This window comes from Salvelinus fontinalis, chromosome 20 (assembly GCF_029448725.1).
Source record: "Salvelinus fontinalis isolate EN_2023a chromosome 20, ASM2944872v1, whole genome shotgun sequence".
NCBI classification, from domain to species: Eukaryota; Metazoa; Chordata; class Actinopteri; order Salmoniformes; family Salmonidae; genus Salvelinus; species Salvelinus fontinalis.
In genome coordinates, this window is record NC_074684.1 from 42,735,373 (window position 1) to 42,760,456 (window position 25,084).

The 25,084-nt window shown below is 44.8% G+C and overlaps 1 protein-coding gene, 1 long non-coding RNA gene and 1 other non-coding gene across 3 annotated transcripts; 1 reads left to right on the top strand and 2 right to left on the bottom strand.

The window, feature by feature from the left end:
- Positions 1 to 11,957: 11,957 nt before the first annotated feature.
- On the bottom strand, positions 11,958 to 24,106 carry LOC129817842 (40S ribosomal protein S12). The gene is made up of 6 exons (XM_055873430.1): positions 24,052 to 24,106; positions 23,880 to 23,926; positions 23,110 to 23,226; positions 21,931 to 22,033; positions 16,177 to 16,278; positions 11,958 to 12,050 (listed from the first exon to the last, which is right to left on the bottom strand). Exons 2-6 carry the CDS (start codon positions 23,891 to 23,893, stop codon positions 11,988 to 11,990), a joined length of 399 nt encoding a protein of 132 aa, XP_055729405.1. The 5' UTR covers positions 23,894 to 23,926; positions 24,052 to 24,106; the 3' UTR covers positions 11,958 to 11,987.
- Positions 14,291 to 14,736, top strand: LOC129817844 (uncharacterized). The gene is made up of 3 exons (XR_008753795.1): positions 14,291 to 14,529; positions 14,563 to 14,626; positions 14,658 to 14,736. It is a non-coding gene; the product is annotated as an uncharacterized LOC129817844 (long non-coding RNA).
- LOC129817965 (small nucleolar RNA SNORD101) lies at positions 23,509 to 23,586 on the bottom strand. Its single transcript, XR_008753836.1, has one exon. It is a non-coding gene; the product is annotated as a small nucleolar RNA SNORD101 (small nucleolar RNA).
- Positions 24,107 to 25,084: the final 978 nt, after the last annotated feature.

Here is a 25,084-nt window from a genome sequence, read left to right on the forward strand (position 1 = left end):
TACAGGATACATTGTGTTGTTATTGTTGGCTATAGGGTGTTCTCCCTCTGATCAAACTAACCCGTAGTTATCTCGACCTTTCTCTCAAAATGAAGGAGCAAAACTGTAGGAGCAACAAAGAGCAGAGAGGGAACCTATTCCGGTTTTTTTTATCTCCAAAAGTAAACAATTGATACTTTCTCGATATGCTTGACATTAGATCAACAAACTGCTATCAATTCGAATAAATGATCCTTTGGTAACGAAATAAAGGATTTTTATTCCAATAAAATCTTCGTTTTGACGTTAATGAATGGCCTTAGCAGAGGTATGTCGGTTTGAAGTTCATTGTTTAACAGCCGTTTTGAAAGTGGTAAATGTGCGCACGGCGCTTAATCCCGCTCCAGACGCCTTGTTTAATTCACGCGGGTTATGACCGCACTGTTTACACACGGCAGACAGATATTTATGCAGCTGGCTTTGGCGCTTTGGAGGAAGGGAGAGAAGCAAGCTATACCCGGGCCGGGAAAGCCCAAGTCACTGTGAAACACACACACACACACACACGATCTGTCCTGAGCTGCAAACTCGTTGTCCATCAGAGAATTCCCGCCTGTGTTGTGGAGAGCACAGCAGAGGAGTGGAGAGCGGACCGTGGAGTAATAACAAGCGCCTCCATCCATCCATTATAGCCGTGTTATTGTAACGATCCAGTGGCGGGATGACCCTCACACAGCCCCGCTGGGACTGACTAGACTAAGGAGAGGAGACGGAGGCTACATCAATTAATTGACTGTACTGATCACAGAGACGGGGAATAAAGTAATACTTTAGCTTATCCGTTTTATAAATAAGCGTATGTTCTTGCATACTAGAATATAATATGAATCAGTGTTCGTTTGTGGTTTTATCCATTAAACATAATTTAGTTTTCCCTGTAAAATGTCCCTATAAAATTAAAAATCAGGAACAAAAATGTAGCCTATATCATGCACACGTTATAGCCTGTACGGAAGACGCTACTAACACAGAAATGAAAAGTAAAATATTCATACCCCTATATGGCCCATAAAAATAGGTATTTTCGTAAATGTTTTCATTTATTTGTTTCAATTTAGTTAGGCCATGTATCATATTATTTAAACGAGTATAAGTGTTTTTGGATACATTTCAAAGTGGGTATTTTCTCACCGTTCTGAAAGTAGATTAGTAAACATAAACTATCTGTTTACTAAATCATCTGTAATCTAACTACAGTATCAAAACAAATCCTGTGTAATGACACAGTACAATACCATAAAGAAAATACTGTATTACACTTTAAAAAGTAAACGTCACTGTAATCAGAATTAATGAATGGATGACTGAATGAATGAACTAAATTCTTTGAGAGGAGAGGTTTTTATTTCACAGTAATTTACTGTAATTTACAAGAGATTGGTGAAAGCAGGTTGCTGCTAGGTAAAGTGTTTACACATTACAGCCTATTAATGAATAGATGGTGTTTTGTATCACGGCCACTTCTAGAGGACTTAAACAAAGGCTTCCAAACTGCCAGTGACTACAGGGCTAATTAATAGATGGTGTTTTGTATCACGTCCACTTCTAGAGGACTTAAACAAAGGCTTCCAAACTGCCAGTGACTACAGGGCTAATGAATAGATGGTGTTTTGTATCACGTCCACTTCTAGAGGACTTAAACAAAGGCTTCCAAACTGCCAGTGATTACAGGGCAAAACAGACCAAAAAAAACATGGCTGCCACTCCAATCTGTCCCCTATACATTTTACATTAATGGGGCACTAGAATCACATAGGAGTTCAATTGGTACAGCATTCTCACTCACATGTGCAACAAATATAGCCTTTTACAAGGCATGCCTCAAAATATGTTCATGAGCCAGAAACAATAATACAATGCACCCACTAGTGGTCAAAAGGTTTTTGGCGCTCCAAAGATATGGTACGGTACTGTATTCTGTGGGGTTAAATTACAGTAGCATCCGTAAATATAGCAATTACTTCCCCCTCTCGCTCAACATTTTTTTTTCTACCTTTATTTAACTAGGCAAGTCAGTTAAGAACAAATTCGTATTTACAATGATGGCCTACCGAGGAACAGTGGGTTAACTGTCTTGTTCAGGGGCAGAACGACAGATTTGTATCTTGTCAGCTCCGGGATTCGATCCAGCAACCTTTCATTAGGGTGCCATTTGGGACCGAACCCCATGAAAGCATCCTTCCGACCCAATACATCAGCGGCGCTGTGGCAAACCCTCTCACCCCTCTCTCCCCTCCCCTCTCCTCCCCCCTGCCCTCCCTTAAGAGACCAGACCACCGGGAAGAAAATAAAATGGTCCGCCTGAGAGAGAGATGGAGGGAGTGGGGTATAGGGAGGAGAGGGGGATGAGGGAGAGAGGGGGTGGGTAGGTCATTAGTGAGATAACGGGGGCAAAGGGTTGGGGATTCCCGTGCGCTGAGCAGGCTGCGCTGGCTAATAGCTGTTGGAGCGCTGCCCAATCGGGATGGGGGAAAAAGAGAGAAAAAAAATCTAATTTAATTAGAGATGTTAGGCGCGTGTATGGTCGGTAGCTCGTAGGCCTACCCTCGTTCCTCATCCTCCCCTCCTCCTCTCTCTCTGTTTCTCGCTCTCTTTTGTGAGAACTTGTGTGAGAATATTTGGGAGAGAGACAAAGAATCATCCCATATTTTATCTATTCTGTAGTGGCCTACTTCAGTAGAAATTCAGCATTTCAATTAGCGAAGATCACCTTTTTTATAAAATCTAAACAGCGGCGGGATCGGTCTGGAAAAATGTGACAAGGGCTGACCATCCATGAAATCGAAATGATACTTTAAACCATGTTCTGAAGTTATACCGTGTTTGTTTATAATTCCATTGTTTGTAAACACCGGAGTAAAACAGGCTTATATTTTGGGTTCTGAGGGGATACGACAGTTGAATTGAGCTCATGAAGATTTATAAACTATTTTCTTCAAGAATCATTAATTTAAATGTCCAAAGGTGGATACACCAATAGCAGATGTCCCCTTTTAGACTACATTTCCTTCTGATTAAGATCAATCCTCTCAGATGTGGACAAGTGTGTGGGCCATGGGGAAAGGCTTGCTTCTGGATGGGGCCTCGCCATCGCTATGAAGCAGTTGCTCTGCCTAAGAGCGCCCCCTGCTGGTAGACAGAAGGGTGAATATGAACTGTGAACGTGATCACACCTGTAATTCATTATTCAACCAAAAGAGAGCGCTAGAGCATCACCTCCTATCAGACGTTCTACTGTAGTCAGCATTCACTTCACACAGAGAGCGAGAGGTGAATTAGAGAGACATGTTGTTATGGATACAGGTATCCTGTGTGTGTATTTCTTTTCTCCCCTACTCACAGGTGGCAATCATCATTCCCTAATCAGAAGACACACCTGCTCCTTTTCCCTTACCCAATCGCATCCCCTTTCCCTTGGTTTAAAAGTATCTCAAATCAGTCATCTCTGGAGATCTCTCTTTTGTTTTTGCACCTACATGTCACTTTTGTCTGTTTCCTGTGAGTATTGTATTGTTGTGGTGTATGACTGTTTGTTGTTGGTGGGAAAAGGGGACAACCAGCCAAGTCGCCCTTTGGATCTACATTACCCGTAGGGAAACAGTATCTAAATACCCTAGTTAGAACTGGGCAGACCCCCCACTGTATTTCTGGGTAGTTAGCTAGCTGTTCTTAAAGCAGGCTAGACTAGTTTAGGGGTTTGTTTGGGTCCAGCTCAGCCCTTTTTCCCCCACACCCCATTTACCGTGCGTTTACAATAAACCTGAAGTGTTTGACGGTAGGTTTAGGTTGTCTGTGGTTTTTAGTTTTTCACTGGTGTGATTTGTATGAGATATGTTAAGGGTCTCGTTTCCATCCCCCTTGGACTGCAGGGCAAAAGGCGTTCGTAACACACGTGCTTGTAATGATTAACCTGACTGGTAGGTAGAGTTGCCAGATTACAATCTCTCCCAGTTTAGGCTCTGCTCTCCGGGTAGGTTGCCTATGGAGACGGGCGGTAGGTTGCCCACGGAGACGGGCGGTAGGTTGCCCACGGAGACGGGCGGTAGGTTGCCCACGGAGACGGGCGGTAGGTTGCCCACGGAGACGGGCGGTAGGTTGCCTACGGAGAGAGGCGGTAGGTTGCCTACGGAGACAGGCGGTAGGTTGCCTACGGAGACAGGCGGTAGGTTGCCTACGGAGACAGGCGGTAGGTTGCCTACGGAGACAGGCGGTAGGTTGCCTACGGAGACAGGCGGTAGGTTGCCTACGGAGACAGGCGGTAGGTTGCCTACGGAGACAGGCGGTAGGTTGCCTACGGAGACAGGCGGTAGGTTGCCTACGGAGACAGGCGGTAGGTTGCCTACGGAGACAGGCGGTAGGTTGCCTACGGAGACAGGCGGTAGGTTGCCTACGGAGACAGGCGGTAGGTTGCCTACGGAGACAGGCGGTAGGTTGCCTACGGAGACAGGCGGTAGGTTGCCTACGGAGACAGGCGGTAGGTTGCCTACGGAGACAGGCGGTAGGTTGCCTACGGAGACAGGCGGTAGGTTGCCTACGGAGACAGGCGGTAGGTTGCCTACGGAGACAGGCGGTAGGTTGCCTACGGAGACAGGCGGTAGGTTGCCTACGGAGACAGGCGGTAGGTTGCCTACGGAGACAAGCGGTAGGTTGCCTACGGAGACAGGCGGTAGGTTGCCTACGGAGACAGGCGGTAGGTTGCCTACGGAGACAGGCGGTAGGTTGCCTACGGAGACAGGCGGTAGGTTGCCTATGGACAGGCGGTAGGTTGCCAATGGAGACAGGCGGTAGGTTGCCTACGGAGACAGGCGGTAGGTTGCCTACGGAGACAGGCGGTAGGTTACCTCTGGAGACAGGCGGTAGGTTACCTCTGGAGACAGGCGGTAGGTTACCTCTGGAGACAGGCGGGTGCCATGAGCCTCTCCTGTGTGTACAATTTCTCTGTTCTTCACATCGGAGTTCTTGACCAATCAGATTCACAGAAGTCGCAGCATGTCGCTGGGCCAGGCACAACCACAGAAATAGAGGACTCATCTTTATATCGGTGCCATTACAGTCTGTGACAGCATAGGCAACAACATTGAGGCTACAACCCATAGCAATCAGCAACCAGTTGACTACTTTAAAATGGCGGAAGCATGGTGGATGTCAATGTCCATGCTCAAACGGGTTATATCCGTGATGAGTCCTCTATCGGCACAATGGACAAAACTCAAAACCCGCTCTCCACTTTCCTCCGGTAAATAGCAGCCTATACACCTAGACACTACTGATCTGACGTGCTGCGTCACATGCAAACTATTCTCCAGTCTTATCAGCTGTAGGCCACTAACAGCAGCTAGCCTACTATGCCCCCGTCCCTCTAGCTAGGGTAAACGAAGCAGTAATGTATTTACAGCCTACTATGCCCCCGTCCCTCTAGCCAGGGTAAACGAAGCAGTAATGTATTTACAGCCTACTATGCCCCCGTCCCTCTAGCCAGGGTAAACTAAGTGGTAACGCTGTGTATTTACAGTCTACTATGCCCCCGTCCCTCTAGCCAGGGTAAACGAAGAGGTAATGTATTTACAACCTACTATGCCCCCTGTTCCTCTAGCCAGGGTAAACGAAGAGGTAATGTATTTACAACCTACTATGCCCCCTGTTCCTCTAGCCAGGGTAAACGAAGAGGTAATGTATTTACAGCCTACTATGCCCCTGTTCCTCTAGCCAGGGTAAACGAAGTGGTAACGCAGTGTATTTACAGTCTACTATGCCCTGTTCCTCTAGCCAGGGTAAACGAAGCAGTAATGTATTTACAGTCTACTATGCCCCCGTCCCTCTAGCTAGGGTAAACGAAGCAGTAATGTATTTACAGCCTACTATGCCCCTGTTCCTCTAGCCAGGGTAAACGAAGCAGTAATGTATTTACAGCCTACTATGCCCCTGTTCCTCTAGCCAGGGTAAACGAAGTGGTAACGCAGTGTATTTACAGTCTACTATGCCCCTGTTCCTCTAGCCAGGGTAAACGAAGTGGTAACGCAGTGTATTTACAGTCTACTATGCCCCTGTTCCTCTAGCCAGGGTAAACGAAGCAGTAATGTATTTACAGCCTACTATGCCCCTGTTCCTCTAGCCAGGGTAAACGAAGTGGTAACGCTGTGTATTTACAGCCTACTATGCCCCCGTCCCTCTAGCCAGGGTAAACGAAGCAGTAATGTATTTACAGCCTACTATGCCCCTTGTTCCTCTAGCTAGGGTAAACAAAGCAGTAATGCTGTATATTTACAGCCTACTATGTCCCTTGTTCCTCTAGCTAGGGTAAACGAAGAGGTAATGTATTTACAGCCTACTATGCCCCCGTCCCTCTAGCCAGGGTAAACGAAGTGGTAACGCAGTGTATTTACAGTCTACTATGCCCCTGTTCCTCTAGCCAGGGTAAACGAAGCAGTAATGTATTTACAGCCTACTATGCCCCTGTTCCTCTAGCCAGGGTAAACGAAGTGGTAACGCAGTGTATTTACAGTCTACTATGCCCCTGTTCCTCTAGCCAGGGTAAACGAAGTGGTAACGCAGTGTATTTACAGTCTACTATGCCCCTGTTCCTCTAGCCAGGGTAAACGAAGCAGTAATGTATTTACAGCCTACTATGCCCCTGTTCCTCTAGCCAGGGTAAACGAAGTGGTAACGCTGTGTATTTACAGCCTACTATGCCCCCGTCCCTCTAGCCAGGGTAAACGAAGCAGTAATGTATTTACAGCCTACTATGCCCCTTGTTCCTCTAGCTAGGGTAAACAAAGCAGTAATGCTGTATATTTACAGCCTACTATGTCCCTTGTTCCTCTAGCTAGGGTAAACGAAGAGGTAATGTATTTACAGCTTACTATGCCCCTGTTCCTCTAGCTAGGGTAAACGAAGAGGTAATGTATTTACAGTCTACTATGCCCTTGTCCCTCTAGCTAGGGTAAACAAAGCAGTAATGTATTTACAGCCTACTATGCCCCTGTTCCTCTAGCTAGGGTAAACGAAGCAGTAATGTATTTACAGTCTACTATGCCCCTGTTCCTCTAGCTAGGGTAAACGAAGCAGTAATGTATTTACAGCCTACTATGCCCCTGTTCCTCTAGCCAGGGTAAACAAAGTGGTAATGTACACTGCTCAAAAAAATAAAGGGAACACTTAAACAACACAATGTAACTCCAAGTCAATCACACTTCTGTGAAATCAAACTGTCCACTTAGGAAGCAACACTGATTGACAATACATTTCACATGCTGTTGTGCAAATGGAATAGACAAAAGGTGGAAATTATAGGCAATTAGCAAGACACCCCCAATAAAGGAGTGATTCTGCAGGTGGTGACCACAGACCACTTCTCAGTTCCTATGCTTCCTGGCTGATGTTTTGGTCACTTTTGAATGCTGGCGGTGCTCTCACTCTAGTGGTAGCATGAGACGGCGTCTACAACCCACACAAGTGGCTCAGGTAGTGCAGCTCATCCAGGACGGCACATCAATGCGAGCTGTGGCAAGAAGGTTTGCTGTGTCTGTCAGCGTAGTGTCCAGAGCATGGAGGCGCTACCAGGAGACAGGCCAGTACATCAGGAGACGTGGAGGAGGCCGTAGGAGGGCAACAACCCAGCAGCAGGACCGCTACCTCCGCCTTTGAGCAGGAGCACTGCCAGAGCCCTGCAAATGACCTCCAGCAGGCCACAAATTTAGTCTACTATGCCCCCTGTTCCTCTAGCCAGGGTAAATGAAGAGGTAATGTATTTACAGTCTACTATGCCCCCGTCCCTCTAGCTAGGGTAAACGAAGTGTAATGTATTTACAGCCTACTATGCCCTTGTTCCTCTAGCTAGGGTAAACGAAGAGGTAATGTATTTACAGCTTACTATGCCCCTGTTCCTCTAGCTAGGGTAAACGAAGAGGTAATGTATTTACAGTCTACTATGCCCTTGTCCCTCTAGCTAGGGTAAACAAAGCAGTAATGTATTTACAGCCTACTATGCCCCTGTTCCTCTAGCTAGGGTAAACGAAGCAGTAATGTATTTACAGTCTACTATGCCCCTGTTCCTCTAGCTAGGGTAAACGAAGCAGTAATGTATTTACAGCCTACTATGCCCCCTGTTCCTCTAGCTAGGGTAAACAAAGTGGTAATGTACACTGCTCAAAAAAATAAAGGGAACACTTAAACAACACAATGTAACTCCAAGTCAATCACACTTCTGTGAAATCAAACTGTCCACTTAGGAAGCAACACTGATTGACAATACATTTCACATGCTGTTGTGCAAATGGAATAGACAAAAGGTGGAAATTATAGGCAATTAGCAAGACACCCCCAATAAAGGAGTGATTCTGCAGGTGGTGACCACAGACCACTTCTCAGTTCCTATGCTTCCTGGCTGATGTTTTGGTCACTTTTGAATGCTGGCGGTGCTCTCACTCTAGTGGTAGCATGAGACGGCGTCTACAACCCACACAAGTGGCTCAGGTAGTGCAGCTCATCCAGGACGGCACATCAATGCGAGCTGTGGCAAGAAGGTTTGCTGTGTCTGTCAGCGTAGTGTCCAGAGCATGGAGGCGCTACCAGGAGACAGGCCAGTACATCAGGAGACGTGGAGGAGGCCGTAGGAGGGCAACAACCCAGCAGCAGGACCGCTACCTCCGCCTTTGAGCAGGAGCACTGCCAGAGCCCTGCAAATGACCTCCAGCAGGCCACAAATTTAGTCTACTATGCCCCCTGTTCCTCTAGCCAGGGTAAATGAAGAGGTAATGTATTTACAGTCTACTATGCCCCCGTCCCTCTAGCTAGGGTAAACGAAGTGTAATGTATTTACAGCCTACTATGCCCTTGTTCCTCTAGCTAGGGTAAACGAAGAGGTAATGTATTTACAGTCTACTATGCCCCCGTCCCTCTAGCTAGGGTAAACGAAGTGTAATGTATTTACAGCCTACTATGCCCCCGTCCCTCTAGCTAGGGTAAACGAAGCAGTAATGTATTTACAGTCTACTATGCCCCTGTTCCTCTAGCCAGGGTAAACGAAGAGGTAATGTATTTACAGTCTACTATGCCCCCGTCCCTCTAGCTAGGGTAAACGAAGCAGTAATGTATTTACAGTCTACTATGCCCCCGTTCCTCTAGCTAGGGTAAACGAAGCGGTAACGCTGTGTATTTACAGCCTATTTGTTAGCTCTGTGAGGAAGGATGGTGCTCTCCAGGACCACGCCCCCCCCCGTACTAACAGGACCAATCACATACAGTCCAGTTACATGATCTCAATCACGCTGCAGAAACACAAGTCATCACCGTGTCATGACTGGCTCGCCGGGGTGTTAAATATCAGAGTAAAGGATTACAGCCGCTCACTGTACTCTCCTGAACCAGTACACGGCATCGACCGAGTCGCTCGACGGAGGTTGTGAAGGTCCACGTGGATCCTGTCACTGATCTCCAGTAAGACACGTCGGCAGCGTTTACACAGGTAGCACGATTCTGATCTGTTTTCCGACTAAATTGGCCTTTTGACCAATCTTATCAGATCTTTTCACACCTAAACGTTTCTGATTGGTCCTAAGATCAATTAGTGGGGGAAAATATCAGAATTGGGCTACCTGTAGAGGTAGAACCCCCCCCCCCCCTTCCCCTCCGTGATTCAGACCAATAGCACTGAGAGGAGGAACCTCCTGTCTTGTAGCTGGAGAGAAGTTCTTGTCCCTACAAAAGGGCATCTAGCATGGGTAGGATGGTCATCTGAATCAGGGATAGTTTGGCAGCTGGTGTGAAAGAGGAGCGATTGCGATAGAGGAAACCAAGTCTAGATGTAACTTTAGCCTGCAGCTTTGACATGTGCTGAGAGAAGGACAGTGTACCGTCTAGCCATACTCCCAAGTACTTGTATGAGGTGATTACCTCAAGCTCTAAACCACAGGTGTCAAACTCATTCCACGGAGGGCCGAGTGTCTGCGGGTTTTCGCTCCTCCCTTGTACTTGATTGATGAATTAACATCACTAATTAGTTAGAAACTCCCCACACCTGGTTGTCTAGGGCTTTATTGAAAGGAAAAACCAAAAACCTGCAGACACTAGGCCCCCCGTGGAATGAGTTTGACACCCCTGCTCTAAACCCTCAGAGGTAGTAATCACACCTGTGGGGAGAAGGTGCATTCTTCTTACCAAACCACATGACCTTTGTTTTGGAGGTGTTCAGAACAAGGTTAAGGGCAGAGAAAGCTTGTTGGACACTAAGAAAACTCTGTTGAAGAGGGTTTAACACAAAATCCAGGGAGGAGCCAGCTGAGAATAACATTATCTGCATATAAATGGATGAGAGATTCCTACTGCCTGAGTTACCGATGCAAATTGAGAAGAGCGTGGGGTTTAGGATTGAGCCTTGGGGTACTTCCTTGGTGACAGGAAGTAACTGAGACAATGTTTTGACTTTATAGACTGCACTCTTTGAAAGAGGTAGTTAGCAAACCAGGCCAAAACCCCCTCAAACACCAAACCTCCTTAGCCAGCCCACAAGAATGGAATGGTCTACATTATCAAAATCTTTGGCCACAAGTTACTTACCTGAGAAGACAGTGAAAGCTCCAGAGTGGCAGTTAGTTTTTTCTTAAATCTACTTGAAAATATATGGCAAGACCTGAAAATGTTTGCCAAGCAATCAACCAATTTTAACCTGACTTGAAGAATTTCTGAAACAAATCAGGGAAATCCAGGTGTGGAAAGCTCTTAGATATTTACCCAGAAAGCCTTGTAATCACCGCCAAAGGTGCTTCCACAAAGTATTCATTAAAGGTTGTGAATACTTACGTAAATTAGATATTTCTGCAACCCAATTTTTAATATTGCTTTCACCTTGTCATTATGGGGTGTTAGGTCAGAGCACATCTACTGAATCCATTTTGAATTCAGGCTGTAACAGAAATGTGGAATAAATTAAGGGGGAATGAATACCTTAAAAGGCATTGCACATGAATTACAAACAAGTGTTCGATTTTTCCCCCTTTTCTTCAGACATTATACTAGAGATCAGTGGCTGTTAAGATCAGGACGATTCCATTTTTTACCCCCCCATGAGCAAAGCCATAATACTATAACAGCAGTATAAGGTCGCTAAAAACCTTGCCTATGAATGAAAGTTTCCAACGTAGGTACACACAGGTAGAAAAATTTGAGGTGACAGTGACACATGGCTAGAAAGTGACATTCATTACCACCTTGCGCACTCTGGCTGATATATAGGGTGTAATCATCAGTCCAACAGTCTCAAACAAGTTCATGTGTGTTTATTCCCGTTGTGTTCCGTGTAAGAAACATTTGAACAGAATCAGTGGAATGAATGCACCCGTGATCACACATAAACAGTTCACTTTCATAGCAGCCACATTTGTATTCCTTCTCGCGTCTCTCCTCCTTCCACTTCTTCCCGTCGCCTTGCGCGTTGACGCCCACAACACATCAGCTGTATGTGACCAGGCAAGGAATCCTTTCCAAGCCATAACCGCTACACACGGCCTACACCGTTGTCACCATATTAGCTAAAGTAACATCATAGACAACAGAGCTAACGAGTTAAACCTGCCACAACCGTGTAGTAACGTTAGTGTAATCCATCGCCGTTGTAATCTATTAGGACGACAAAATGTTCCCAAACTAGAGATTAACGGATCCTCAGATTCTGGATTATCGACCCCCAACATTCGTACAGAACTCGTCCCCGCCTGTACCTCACAAAAGGACAGTTTGAAATGTGCCAATTAATATTATAATCTTGATAAGGTGTGCGTAGGCTCTAGTTGTCTTTAACAGAAGAGAGTCTGAAAGGTGTTCAGCTCAGTCACTCGAGAGCGGTTGTCATAGTCGCAGACTGTACCTTTTAAATAAAGCTCTGCATCTCACCGGACTTAATAATTAACTCTCCAGACAGAAACTTAATTTCAGCTTTTATTGAAAATGACACCTCATTTCTTGGCCTTGAAGTATTCCTCAATCACGTCCTTAGCTTGAGACTCCTTGCCATAGTCCTGTAGAGGGGGGGGGGGGACAGTGTTAGACAGCATGGGGGGGGAGGAGTTACACAGGATGCTAACTACAGAACAGCTCATTGTTTAGAAGAAAAAAAAGTGTCAAGTGACAAGTGTCCCAAATTACACTTTATATAGTGAACTTAATACTATAAAGTAGTGCTATAAAGTAGTGCACTATACAGGGAATAGGGTCAGTAGGTTACAGGTAGAGTTGAACACTGGTCAGTAGGTTACAGGTAGAGTTGAACACTGTGGTCAGTAGGTTACAGGTAGAGTTGAACACTGTGGTCAGTAGGTTACAGGTAGAGTTGAACACTGTGGTCAGTAGGTTACAGGTAGAGTTGAACACTGTGGTCAGTAGGTTACAGGTAGAGTTGAACACTGTGGTCAGTAGGTTACAGGTAGAGTTGAACACTGTGGTCAGTAGGTTACAGGTAGAGTTGAACACTGTGGTCAGTAGGTTACAGGTAGAGTTGAACACTGTGGTCAGTAGGTTACAGGTAGAGTTGAACACTGTGGTCAGTAGGTTACAGGTAGAGTTGAACACTGTGGTCAGTAGGTTACAGGTAGAGTTGAACACTGTGGTCAGTAGGTTACAGGTAGAGTTGAACACTGTGGTCAGTAGGTTACAGGTAGAGTTGAACACTGTGGTCAGTAGGTTACAGGTAGAGTTGAACACTGGTCAGTAGGTTACAGGTAGAGTTGAACACTGGTCAGTAGGTTACAGGTAGAGTTGAACACTGGTCAGTAGGTTACAGGTAGAGTTGAACACTGGTCAGTAGGTTACAGGTAGAGTTGAACACTGGTCAGTAGGTTACAGGTAGAGTTGAACACTGGTCAGTAGGTTACAGGTAGAGTTGAACACTGGTCAGTAGGTTACAGGTAGAATTGAACACTGTGGTCAGTAGGTTACAGGTAGAGTTGAACACTGTGGTCAGTAGGTTACAGGTAGAATTGAACACTGTGGTCAGTAGGTTACAGGTAGAGTTGAACACTGTGGTCAGTAGGTTACAGGTAGAATTGAACACTGTGGTCAGTAGGTTACAGGTAGAATTGAACACTGTGGTCAGTAGGTTACAGGTAGAGTTGAACACTGTGGTCAGTAGGTTACAGGTAGAGTTGAACACTGTGGTCAGTAGGTTACAGGTAGAGTTGAACACTGTGGTCAGTAGGTTACAGGTAGAGTTGAACACTGTGGTCAGTAGGTTACAGGTAGAGTTGAACACTGTGGTCAGTAGGTTACAGGTAGAGTTGAACACTGTGGTCAGTAGGTTACAGGTAGAGTTGAACACTGTGGTCAGTAGGTTACAGGTAGAGTTGAACACTGTGGTCAGTAGGTTACAGGTAGAGTTGAACACTGTGGTCAGTAGGTTACAGGTAGAGTTGAACACTGTGGTCAGTAGGTTACAGGTAGAGTTGAACACTGTGGTCAGTAGGTTACAGGTAGAGTTGAACACTGTGGTCAGTAGGTTACAGGTAGAGTTGAACACTGTGGTCAGTAGGTTACAGGTAGAGTTGAACACTGTGGTCAGTAGGTTACAGGTAGAGTTGAACACTGTGGTCAGTAGGTTACAGGTAGAGTTGAACACTGTGGTCAGTAGGTTACAGGTAGAGTTGAACACTGTGGTCAGTAGGTTACAGGTAGAGTTGAACACTGTGGTCAGTAGGTTACAGGTAGAGTTGAACACTGTGGTCAGTAGGTTACAGGTAGAGTTGAACACTGTGGTCAGTAGGTTACAGGTAGAGTTGAACACTGTGGTCAGTAGGTTACAGGTAGAGTTGAACACTGGTCAGTAGGTTACAGGTAGAGTTGAACACTGGTCAGTAGGTTACAGGTAGAGTTGAACACTGGTCAGTAGGTTACAGGTAGAGTTGAACACTGGTCAGTAGGTTACAGGTAGAGTTGAACACTGGTCAGTAGGTTACAGGTAGAGTTGAACACTGGTCAGTAGGTTACAGGTAGAGTTGAACACTGGTCAGTAGGTTACAGGTAGAATTGAACACTGTGGTCAGTAGGTTACAGGTAGAGTTGAACACTGTGGTCAGTAGGTTACAGGTAGAATTGAACACTGTGGTCAGTAGGTTACAGGTAGAGTTGAACACTGTGGTCAGTAGGTTACAGGTAGAATTGAACACTGTGGTCAGTAGGTTACAGGTAGAGTTGAACACTGTGGTCAGTAGGTTACAGGTAGAGTTGAACACTGTGGTCAGTAGGTTACAGGTAGAGTTGAACACTGTGGTCAGTAGGTTACAGGTAGAGTTGAACACTGTGGTCAGTAGGTTACAGGTAGAGTTGAACACTGTGGTCAGTAGGTTACAGGTAGAGTTGAACACTGTGGTCAGTAGGTTACAGGTAGAGTTGAACACTGTGGTCAGTAGGTTACAGGTAGAGTTGAACACTGTGGTCAGTAGGTTACAGGTAGAGTTGAACACTGTGGTCAGTAGGTTACAGGTAGAGTTGAACACTGGTCAGTAGGTTACAGGTAGAGTTGAACACTGTGGTCAGTAGGTTACAGGTAGAGTTGAACACTGGTCAGTAGGTTACAGGTAGAGTTGAACACTGTGGTCAGTAGGTTACAGGTAGAGTTGAACACTGGTCAGTAGGTTACAGGTTGATTCAGTCTAATGAAGACACATGTAGCCATTAGTTGGGACCCCAGGCACCGCAGTGAGGCGTCGGAGCTCGTACTCTGGCAGACACTCTGGCCAGCTGTGTAGGACAAACAGCTGCATGGCACTGACAGCACAGCAGCTGCACTTGACTGGCCCACTACTGATGCTCGGGTTGACTCATGACCCGCAGTCTAGACGGGTTCAATATTGTGTGATATTGCGGGTTGACTATAGAGAAACAATACCATTAAATGTAATAATGTATCATTCTTGTGCAATGTATATCTATAGGCTACATTGAAGTCTTTCCTTTCATTATTTGAGGCTATCTGGTTTAAGTGCATAAGCCTAAACGTTAGGGTTTAACTGTCAGACAGTTGCAGGGTTATTAGCAATTCCAGGTGAAAAAGCACCACTATGGCACAACCACCACATTGAACCCTCCACGTGGCACCACAAAGGGCCCTTTCATAAACTGTCAAGACATCAGAGAATTCTAACACACGCTATCCTATCTATGACATCACAAGGAGCATTCCAACACTTCACTACCCTGTTTATGACGTCACAAGGAGCATTCCAACACTTCACTACCCTGTTTATGACGTCACAAGGAGCATTCCAACACTTCACTACCCTGTTTATGACGTCACAAGGAGCATTCCAACACTTCACTACCCTGTTTATGACGTCACAAGGAGCATTCCAACACTTCACTACCCTGTTTATGACGTCACAAGGAGCATTCCAACACTTCACTACCCTGTTTATGACGTCACAAGGAGCATTCCAACACTTCACTACCCTGTTTATGACGTCACAAGGAGCATTCCAACACTTCACTACCCTGTTTATGACGTCACAAGGAGCATTCCAACACTTCACTACCCTGTTTATGACGTCACAAGGAGCATTCCAACACTTCACTACCCTGTTTATGACGTCACAAGGAGCATTCCAACACTTCACTACCCTGTTTATGACGTCACAAGGAGCATTCCAACACTTCACTACCCTGTTTATGACGTCACAAGGAGCATTCCAACACTTCACTACCCTGTTTATGACGTCACAAGGAGCATTCCAACACTTCACTACCCTGTTTATGACGTCACAAGGAGCATTCCAACACTTCACTACCCTGTTTATGACGTCACAAGGAGCATTCCAACACTTCACTACCCTGTTTATGACGTCACAAGGAGCATTCCAACACTTCACTACCCTGTTTATGACGTCACAAGGAGCATTCCAACACTTCACTACCCTGTTTATGACGTCACAAGGAGCATTCCAACACTTCACTACCCTGTTTATGACGTCACAAGGAGCATTCCAACACTTCACTACCCTGTTTATGACGTCACAAGGAGCATTCCAACACTTCACTACCCTGTTTATGACGTCACAAGGAGCAGTCCGAGCCCTTCCATTATGCCCTCCATGACTTCACACCGTTCCTGCAGCTTTCCCTCGGAGGCGTTTCCAGAACAGAGCAGTGGGTTTATACCTTGATCACAACACAGCTGCAGCCCACCACCTTACGGGGTTTTCCCTCCCGGTCGATCTTGCACAGACCAACCCACTCGCCCAGCTTCTTGTTGTCATCAACCTGGTGGTCAGAGATGGGGAGAAGAGAGTTTCAATACATAAGCTGTGCTACCACCTAGTATCTCCATAGGGCAGTAATAACATGACTGTAGTCCCCACTGTTTACAGAGTCACCTAAAATGGCTCCCTATTCCCTACATAGCGCACGAATTTTAACCAGGGCTCGGTTTCCCAAAATTATTTGAATGCCTATTTAAAATCATTAGAACCTCTGTAGGAGCATCGTTAAAATCTCAGAGCCGTTACCTAAAACCCTCACTATAAACAATGTGCTTGTAATTTAACGAACGCTCCAGAATAAAGTTGACAATGTCTTTGTAATCGATACAAACAAGCCAACATAATAAAAAGACGATTCAAATGAAAACCGAGATGACTGCATTAAAATATAAACAGTAGGCTATAGGCCTATTACAAATCATATTGATATACATGATGTAAAATCAATGAGTTCTATTTTGCTACTCTCTAATTGGTCTCATGATGTGCAGCCTGAAGTGAGTAATGACGTGTCAAATCTGTGATTTACTGCATAATTGGGTAAGCATCAGAAACCAGCCCTCTCAATATTTGCAACCGAAGGAACTATTTAAAAAATGGAACGTTGATCCGAGAGCAGATCCCGTCAGTACCGACCCAGGCTCCAATGACCGGTCTCACCGCGTGGCATTTTGGTTAATACGTAGTACATCGTTGGCCGTTGCATCATTAAAAACACTAGTAAACCTAGTGGTTTTTAATGTGCCCCTGTGCATTGACTCTGTACCGTAATACCCTGTATATAGCCTCCACATTGACTCTGTACCGTAACACCCTGTATATAGCCTCCACATTGACTCTGTACCGTAATACCCTGTATATAGCCTCCACATTGACTCTGTACCGTAATACCCTGTATATAGCCTCCACATTGACTCTGTACCGGTACTCCCTGTATATAGCCTCCACATTGACTCTGTACCGTAACACCCTGTATATAGCCTCCACATTGACTCTGTACCGTAATACCCTGTATATAGCCCCCGTGCATCAACTCTGTACCGTAATACCCTGTATATAGCCTCCACATTGACTCTGTACCGTAATACCCTGTATATAGCCTCCACATTGACTCTGTACCGTAACACCCTGTATATAGCCTCCACATTGACTCTGTACCGTAATACCCTGTATATAGCCTCCACATTGACTCTGTACCGTAATACCCTGTATATAGTCTCCACATTGTACCGTAATACCCTGTATATAGCCCCCACGCATCAACTCTGTACCGGTACCCCCTGTATATAGCCTCCACATTGACTCTGTACCGTAATACCCTGTATATAGTCTCCACATTGACTCTGTACCGTAACACCCTGTATATAGCCTCCACATTGACTCTGTACCAGTACCCCCTGGTTATAGCCTCCACATTGACTCTGTACCGTAATACCCTGTATATAGCCCCCGTGCATCAACTCTGTACCGTAATACCCTGTATATAGCCCCCGCGCATCAACTCTGTACCGTAACACCCTGTATACAGCCCCCGCGCATCAACTCTGTACAGGTTACCTCCCCTGTATATAGCCCGACTATTGTTATTTTACTGCTGCTCTTTAACTAATTGTTACTTTTATTTCTTATTCTCAACCATACTTTTAATCTGCATTGTTGGTTAAGGGCTCGTAAGGAAGCATTTCACTGTAAGGTCTACCTACACCGGTTATCATTACTCAATACTGGTACCCTGTGTATATAACCTAGTTATCATTACTCAATACTGGTACCCTGTGTATATAACCTAGTTATCATTACTCATTACTCAGTACTAGTTCCCTGTGTATATAACCTAGTTATCATTACTCATTACTCAGTACTGGTGCCCTGTGTATATAACCTAGTTATCATTACTCAGTACTGGTACCCCGTGTATATAACCTAGTTATCATTACTCATTACTCAGTACTGGTACCCTGTGTATATAACCTAGTTATCATTACTCATTACTCAGTACTGGTGCCCTGTGTATATAACCTAGTTATCATTACTCATTACTCAGTACTGGTACCCTGTGTATATAACCTAGTTATCATTACTCATTACTCAGTACTGGTACCCCGTGTATATAACCTAGTTATCATTACTCATTGACTCAGTACTGGTGCCCTGTGTATATAACCTAGTTATCATTACTCATTACTCAGTACTGGTGCCCCGTGTATATAACCTAGTTATCATTACTCATTGACTCAGTACTGGTGCCCTGTGTATATAACCTAGTTATCATTACTCATTGACTCAGTACTGGTGCCCTGTGTATATAACCTAGTTATCATTACTCATTGACTCAGTACTGGTGCCCTGTGTATATAACCTAGTTATCATTACTCATTACTCAGTACTGGTACCCCGTGTATATAACCTAGTTATCATTACTCAATACTGGTACCCCGTGTATATAACCTAGTTATCATTACTCATTGACTCAGTACTGGTACCCTGTGTATATAACCTAGTTATCATTACTCAGTACTGGTACCCTGTGTATATAACCTAGTTATCATTACTCATTACTCAGTACTGGTACCCTGTGTATATAACCTAGTTATCATTACTCAGTATATAACCTAGTTATCATTACTCAGTACTGGTACCCTGTGTATATAACCTAGTTATCATTACTCAGTACTGGTACCCTGTGTATATAACCTAGTTATCATTACTCAGTATATAACCTAGTTATCATTACTCAGTACTGGTACCCTGTGTATATAACCTAGTTATCATTACTCAGTACTGGTACCCTGTGTATATAACCTAGTTATCATTACTCATTACTGGTACCCTGTGTATATAACCTAGTTATCATTGACTCAGTACTGGTACCCCGTGTATATAACCTAGTTATCATTACTCAGTACTGGTACCCCGTGTATATAACCTAGTTATCATTACTCATTACTGGTACCCTGTGTATATAACCTAGTTATCATTACTCAGTACTGGTGCCCTGTGTATATAACCTAGTTATCATTACTCAGTACTGGTACCCTGTGTATATAACCTAGTTATCATTACTCAGTACTGGTACCCTGTGTATATAACCTAGTTATCATTACTCATGACTCAGTACTGGTACCCTGTGTATATAACCTAGTTATCATTACTCAGTACTGGTACCCTGTGTATATAACCTAGTTATCATTACTCAGTACTGGTACCCTGTGTATATAACCTAGTTATCATTACTCATTACTCAGTACTGGTACCCCGTGTATATAACCTAGTTATCATTACTCATTGACTCAGTACTGGTACCCTGTGTATATAACCTAGTTATCATTACTCATTGACTCAGTACTGGTACCCTGTGTATATAACCTAGTTATCATTACTCAGTACTGGTACCCTGTGTATATAACCTAGTTATCATTACTCAGTACTGGTACCCTGTGTATATAACCTAGTTATCATTACTCATTACTCAGTACTGGTGCCCTGTGTATATAACCTAGTTATCGTTACTCATTACTCAGTACTGGTACCCCGTGTATATAACCTAGTTATCATTACTCATTGTGGATTTATTCCTCCTGTTATTATTTCTACTGCATTGCTGGGAAGCTTTTCACTGTTAATCTACACCCGTTTACCAATAACTTAATGAATACAATCAGATTGATCAGGCTCAGGATGCCCTGGTGCAGTTGTAACATATAGGGTAGCGATATATACGCAGGGCAGGTGGGGTTATGGCCATATTGTGTGGATGAAGGACGGGTCGGTAGCAGGCAGCTTGATATCTATCTACAGTATATCACAAAAGTGAGTACACCCCTCACATTTTTGTAAATATTTGAGTATATCTTTTCATGTGACAACACTGAAGAAATGACACTTTGCTTCAATGTAAAGTAGTGAGTGTACAGCTTGTATAACAGTGTAAATTTGCTGTCCCCTCAAAATAACTCAACACACAGCCATTAATGTCTAAACCGCTGGCAACAAAAGTGAGTACACCCCTAAGTGAAAATGCCCAAATTGGGCCCAAAGTGTCAATATTTTGTGTGGCCACCATCATTTTCCAGCACTGCCTTAACCCTCTTGGGCATGGAGTTCACCAGAGCTTCACAGGTTGCCACTGGAGTCCTCTTCCACTCCTCAATGACGACATCACGGAGCTGGTGGATGTTAGAGACCTTGCACTCCTCCACCTTCCATTTGAGGACACCCCACAGATGCTCAATAGGGTTTAGGTCTGGAGACATGCTTGGCCAGTCCATCACCTTTACCTTCAGCTTCTTTAGCAAGGCAGTGGTCGTCTTGGAGGTGTGTTTGGGGTCTTTATCATGTTGGAATACTGCCCTGCGACCCAGTCTCCGATAAGAGGGGATCATGCTCTGCTTCAGTATGTCACATTACATGTTGGCATTCATGGTTCCCTCAATGAACTGTAGCTCCCCAGTGCCGGCAGCACTCATGCAGCCCCAGACCATGACACTCCCACCACCATGCTTGACTGTAGGCAAGACACACTTGTCTTTGTACTCCTCACCTGGTTGCCGCCACACACGCTTGACACCATCTGAACCAAATTAGTTTATCTTGGTCTCATCAGACCACAGGACATGGTTACAGTAATCCATGTCCTTAGTCTGCTTGTCTTCAGCAAACTGTTTGCGGGCTTTCTTGTGCATCATCTTTAGAAGAGGCTTCCTTCTGGGACAACAGCCATGCAGACCAATTTGATGCAGTGTACGGCATATGGTCTGAGCACTGACAGGCTGACCCCCCACCCCTTCAACCTCTGCAGCAATGCTGGCAGCACTCCAACGTCTATTTCCCAAAGACAACCTCTGGATATGACGCTGAGCACGTGCACTCAACTTCTTTGGTCGACCATGGCGAGGCCTGTTCTGAGTGGAATCTGTCCAGTTAAACCGCTGTATGGTCTTGGCCACCGTGCTGCAGCTCAGTTTCAGGGTCTTGGTAATCTTCTTATAGCCCAGGCCATCTTTATGTAGAGCAACAACTCTTTTTTTCAGATCCTCAGAGAGTTCTTTGCCATGAGGTGCCATGTTGAACTTCCAGTGACCAGTCAGTATGAGGGAGTGTGAGAGGATGACACCAAATTTAACACACCTGCTCCCCATTCACACCTGAGACCTTGTAACACTAACGAGTCACATGACACCGGGGAGGGAAAATGGCTAATTGGGCCCAATTTGGACATTTTCACTTAGGGGTGTACTCACTTTTGTTGCCAGCGGTTTAGACATTAATGGCTGTGTGTTGAGTTATTTTGAGGGGACAGCAAATTTACACTGTTATACAAGCTGTACACTCACTACTTTACATTGAAGCAAAGTGTCATTTCTTCAGTGTTGTCACATGAAAAGATATACTCAAATATTTACAAAAATGTGAGGGGTGTACTCACTTTTGTGATATACTGTATATGCTACATTGATAAAACATTGGGTTTCTGTCCACAGGCCCCAGTAGGGGAAGCCACATTATCATGTGACACAGAAACAACCCGACTCAGTTAAAATAACTACTACTACGTTTACTAAACACCACTCTCCTACTACACTCCCTTGTTTAGCCATGTCGCCCCCTCCGCACCCTCTCCCATGTCCCCACTCTACCCCCCCCCGCTCCATACCTTGATGAGGTTAATCTGATGCTCAGCGCAGAGGGCTTCCACCAGCTTGACGTACATGGGCTCGTCACAGTTGGCCGCAAGAACGCAAAGGTGGGCCTGGCGCCTGGAGAGGAGGGGGGGGGCAACAGCAATTAACAATCAGTAGTAATTTACCATCACATCAGAAATATAACTAACCCGGTTATCTAGTAAGTTTTGGTGAATGCAGCCCAACTGTCATTCCAGTTCCTATATGGTGCCACGCCCAGCTCTGGTGGTCACAAGAAGTGCACTACGTAGGGAATAGTGTGCCATCTGGGAGGCAGAAGTATCTTCGATGTTTGGGTAACGATGGCAGTTCTCACAGGATTCAGAAGAAACCAAAACCATCAGCCGTACTTCACCAGACTTAACTAGACCAAGATGTACTCTTAATAAGGAGCCTACTGTTCATTCAGTGAAGTCCAAGGACCTTGTGTTATCTTCAGGAGGTAGACGGACTCTCGCAGACAAACTTGAATCAAAACATCGAAACTTGAAATCGATTCTCAAATTGCGAAACAAAAAGCCTTCTACTTTCATGTCCGTCAAAGTAATTTAATGCAAAATGCACTTTACTGTACATTGTTTTGAGCGCTTTTAACAGTTGAGGCGACAGTATTTTTCCAGTGACAACACATTTCTTACAGCCTTCTTCCGCTACACACAAGTGTTCAGAGCATAATAGATAGCTAATTAGCATAGGCGGTCCCTTCGTCTTCCGTTAACACAAAAGCCGTGTGGGAACACGAACCCTATAAATAAAACCAATTTAACCTTTTTTATTTATTTTTTAAAATACATTATTTCTAGCTGATAAGATAAGTCTTTATGCTTCCAAAACAATACCGCAAGAAATGAGTGTTTAATGTTAAGACGTCTCAACAAAACTATGACAGAAGACTCCTTTATCCAAACACTTGTATAATGTCATGGAACTAGCTGATAAAACAGAGGGTGAAAAGACAGACCAGAAATTCAGTCTACGTACCAAATGATACCCTATTGCCTACATAGTACACTTCTTTTGACCAGGTGCAGGGCCCTGAGGTGTGCACTAAATACATTTACATTTAAGTCATTTAGCAGACGCTCTTATCCAGAGCGACTTACAAATAGGGAACCATTTAGGACATAAAAGGACCAGAAGTATTCACTCACTTGTCCAGCGCCTTGGCAGCCTCGCGGATACCACGAGCCAGGCCGTCGTGGATGAGGGCGGTTTTGAGCACCTCGGGGAGAGCGGTGTTGACATCCATCACACCTCCAGCAGCGATGCTGGGGTGGGGGACAAGGAGACGAGATGGGAGAAGGAGAGATGGGAGAAGAGGAGATAAGGAGACGAGATGGGAGAAGAGGAGATAAGGAGACGAGATGGGAGAAGAGGAGATAAGGAGAGATGGGAGAAGAGGAGACGAGATGGGAGAAGGGATAAGGAGAGATGGGAGAAGAGGAGATAAGGAGACGAGAGAGGAGGAGAAGACAAGGAGAGGAGGAGACGAGTTACATTAGCTACAACTAGCCCGTTAGGATAAGTGAGCTGGGTTGAATGTTTTCCCGGCGTGTCAGACAGGGGATCTCACTCATAATTTAGAGTGAAGGGGTATCCGACTAAAGAAAGTAAATCATCACACATGCGCCAGAAATTAACCATTACACTGTCAACTCACTATATTCACAGAAATAGCTCGATAGGTAACTTAGTTACAACCAACCAAAGGACTAAACACATGCTTAGCTTGCTAACGTTAACTGGGGGGGTTATCTCTTGTAAGGCTATTCCATTTGACTGTTATCAATAGTTCTGGAAGTGCACGTAGAGTAATGGAAATATTTCACACATCCCCATTTTACAAACTATGTAACTTTGAAACGTGCTAGTTAGTTAGCCCTGGTTCAGCGCAAAGTGGGAGAAGAACAGTCACGCTTACCCTTCCTCGGCCATTGTCAATTAGCGATGGATGGGGGACCTAAAATTCTGCAATATTGACCAAACATGATAGAAAAGTTAGTATCCATGATGACAGGGTGACTGTGAGTAATTTTAAACAAAGGATGCTTGATCAATCCGAAAGATGTTTTTGGCGAGATGAAGAAACCCACCCTATCTCCTCTATGACAGCGGGTAAAGAGAACGTCATTTAGTCAGCGACATTCATTTAAGGGCAGAAGGACCCAAGAAGTAGGTGGCCATTATTCTGCCTGTCTAATAGGTCGCTATCAATAAAATAGTCATTATACGGTGTAGCAGAGCGTTCGGAAAAGGAGATTCATTTGGGAAATATATTTGTAATATCGAGGACTATGAAGAACGCAGTGGGAAAGTTGGATTAAATCAAGGTGACTAGAAGCGGCTCTGTTTTGGTTAATTGTGTCTTCTTCAATGAGGTTTATTGGTGGTTGGCATCCAATAAATGTTGCATTACCGCCACCTACCAGACTGGACTACAACTCCCTTATACTTTGCTTGAAAAAAATATATATATAAATAAATATCCTACCATCTAACCAGTGGCATGCCGTGGGCCTGGGGCCTGGGCCTGGGCCTGGGCCTGGGCCTTCAGTGAGGTACTACACAGTCCCACCCGAATTAATCCACCTCATTATGATGCCATGGCTCCAGACACTATACATTTAGACAGAAACGCAGTATAACCAGGTGTTGCGTCACCTTGAAATTGACAAATTGACATTTTTGGGTAAACAGTGTTTACCCAAAACCATGACACAATCAATGAGTCTTTTCAATATTTCCCTTCATCTTTTCATTGTGCAGCTCCGTTGCCCTGCGCGTTTGTTCTTTGAGCTGTCGATCCACTCCGGTGTCCCCAAAAGTTTTCAAAAGCACCACTGGTTGTTAGGTTCCAGCCGTACTTTGGTGTCTCGTTGCTGCCTTGGTTAGACAACTCAAGTTTGCAAAGCCAGTGTGGCTCCAAACACCAAATCGATCACTTGCAAATAATAGGCATTCCCAGCAGTACAGTTTGCAGTGCTTCTCGGAGCCAAGGAGCCTGTGAGCCATTGACAGCGCTCGTAGTTGAAACTTTGAAAGTGGCGAGCGAACGAAGCACTTTCCCGCCTGTGACAGGCTTTGTGGCGTCGGGCGACCTCTCCTTACAATGTCTAACTTTTCTTG

What these genes read in the sequence shown, in the direction of transcription:
- LOC129817842 (XM_055873430.1), bottom strand. An exon ending in ATCAGATTAACCTCATCAAG is followed by an intron (nt 16,279 to 21,930) that starts GTATGGAGCGGG and finishes TCTGACCACCAG; the next exon opens with GTTGATGACAACAAGAAGCT. An exon ending in GCAGCTGTGTTGTGATCAAG is followed by an intron (nt 12,051 to 16,176) that starts GTATAAACCCAC and finishes CCCCCTCTACAG; the next exon opens with GACTATGGCAAGGAGTCTCA.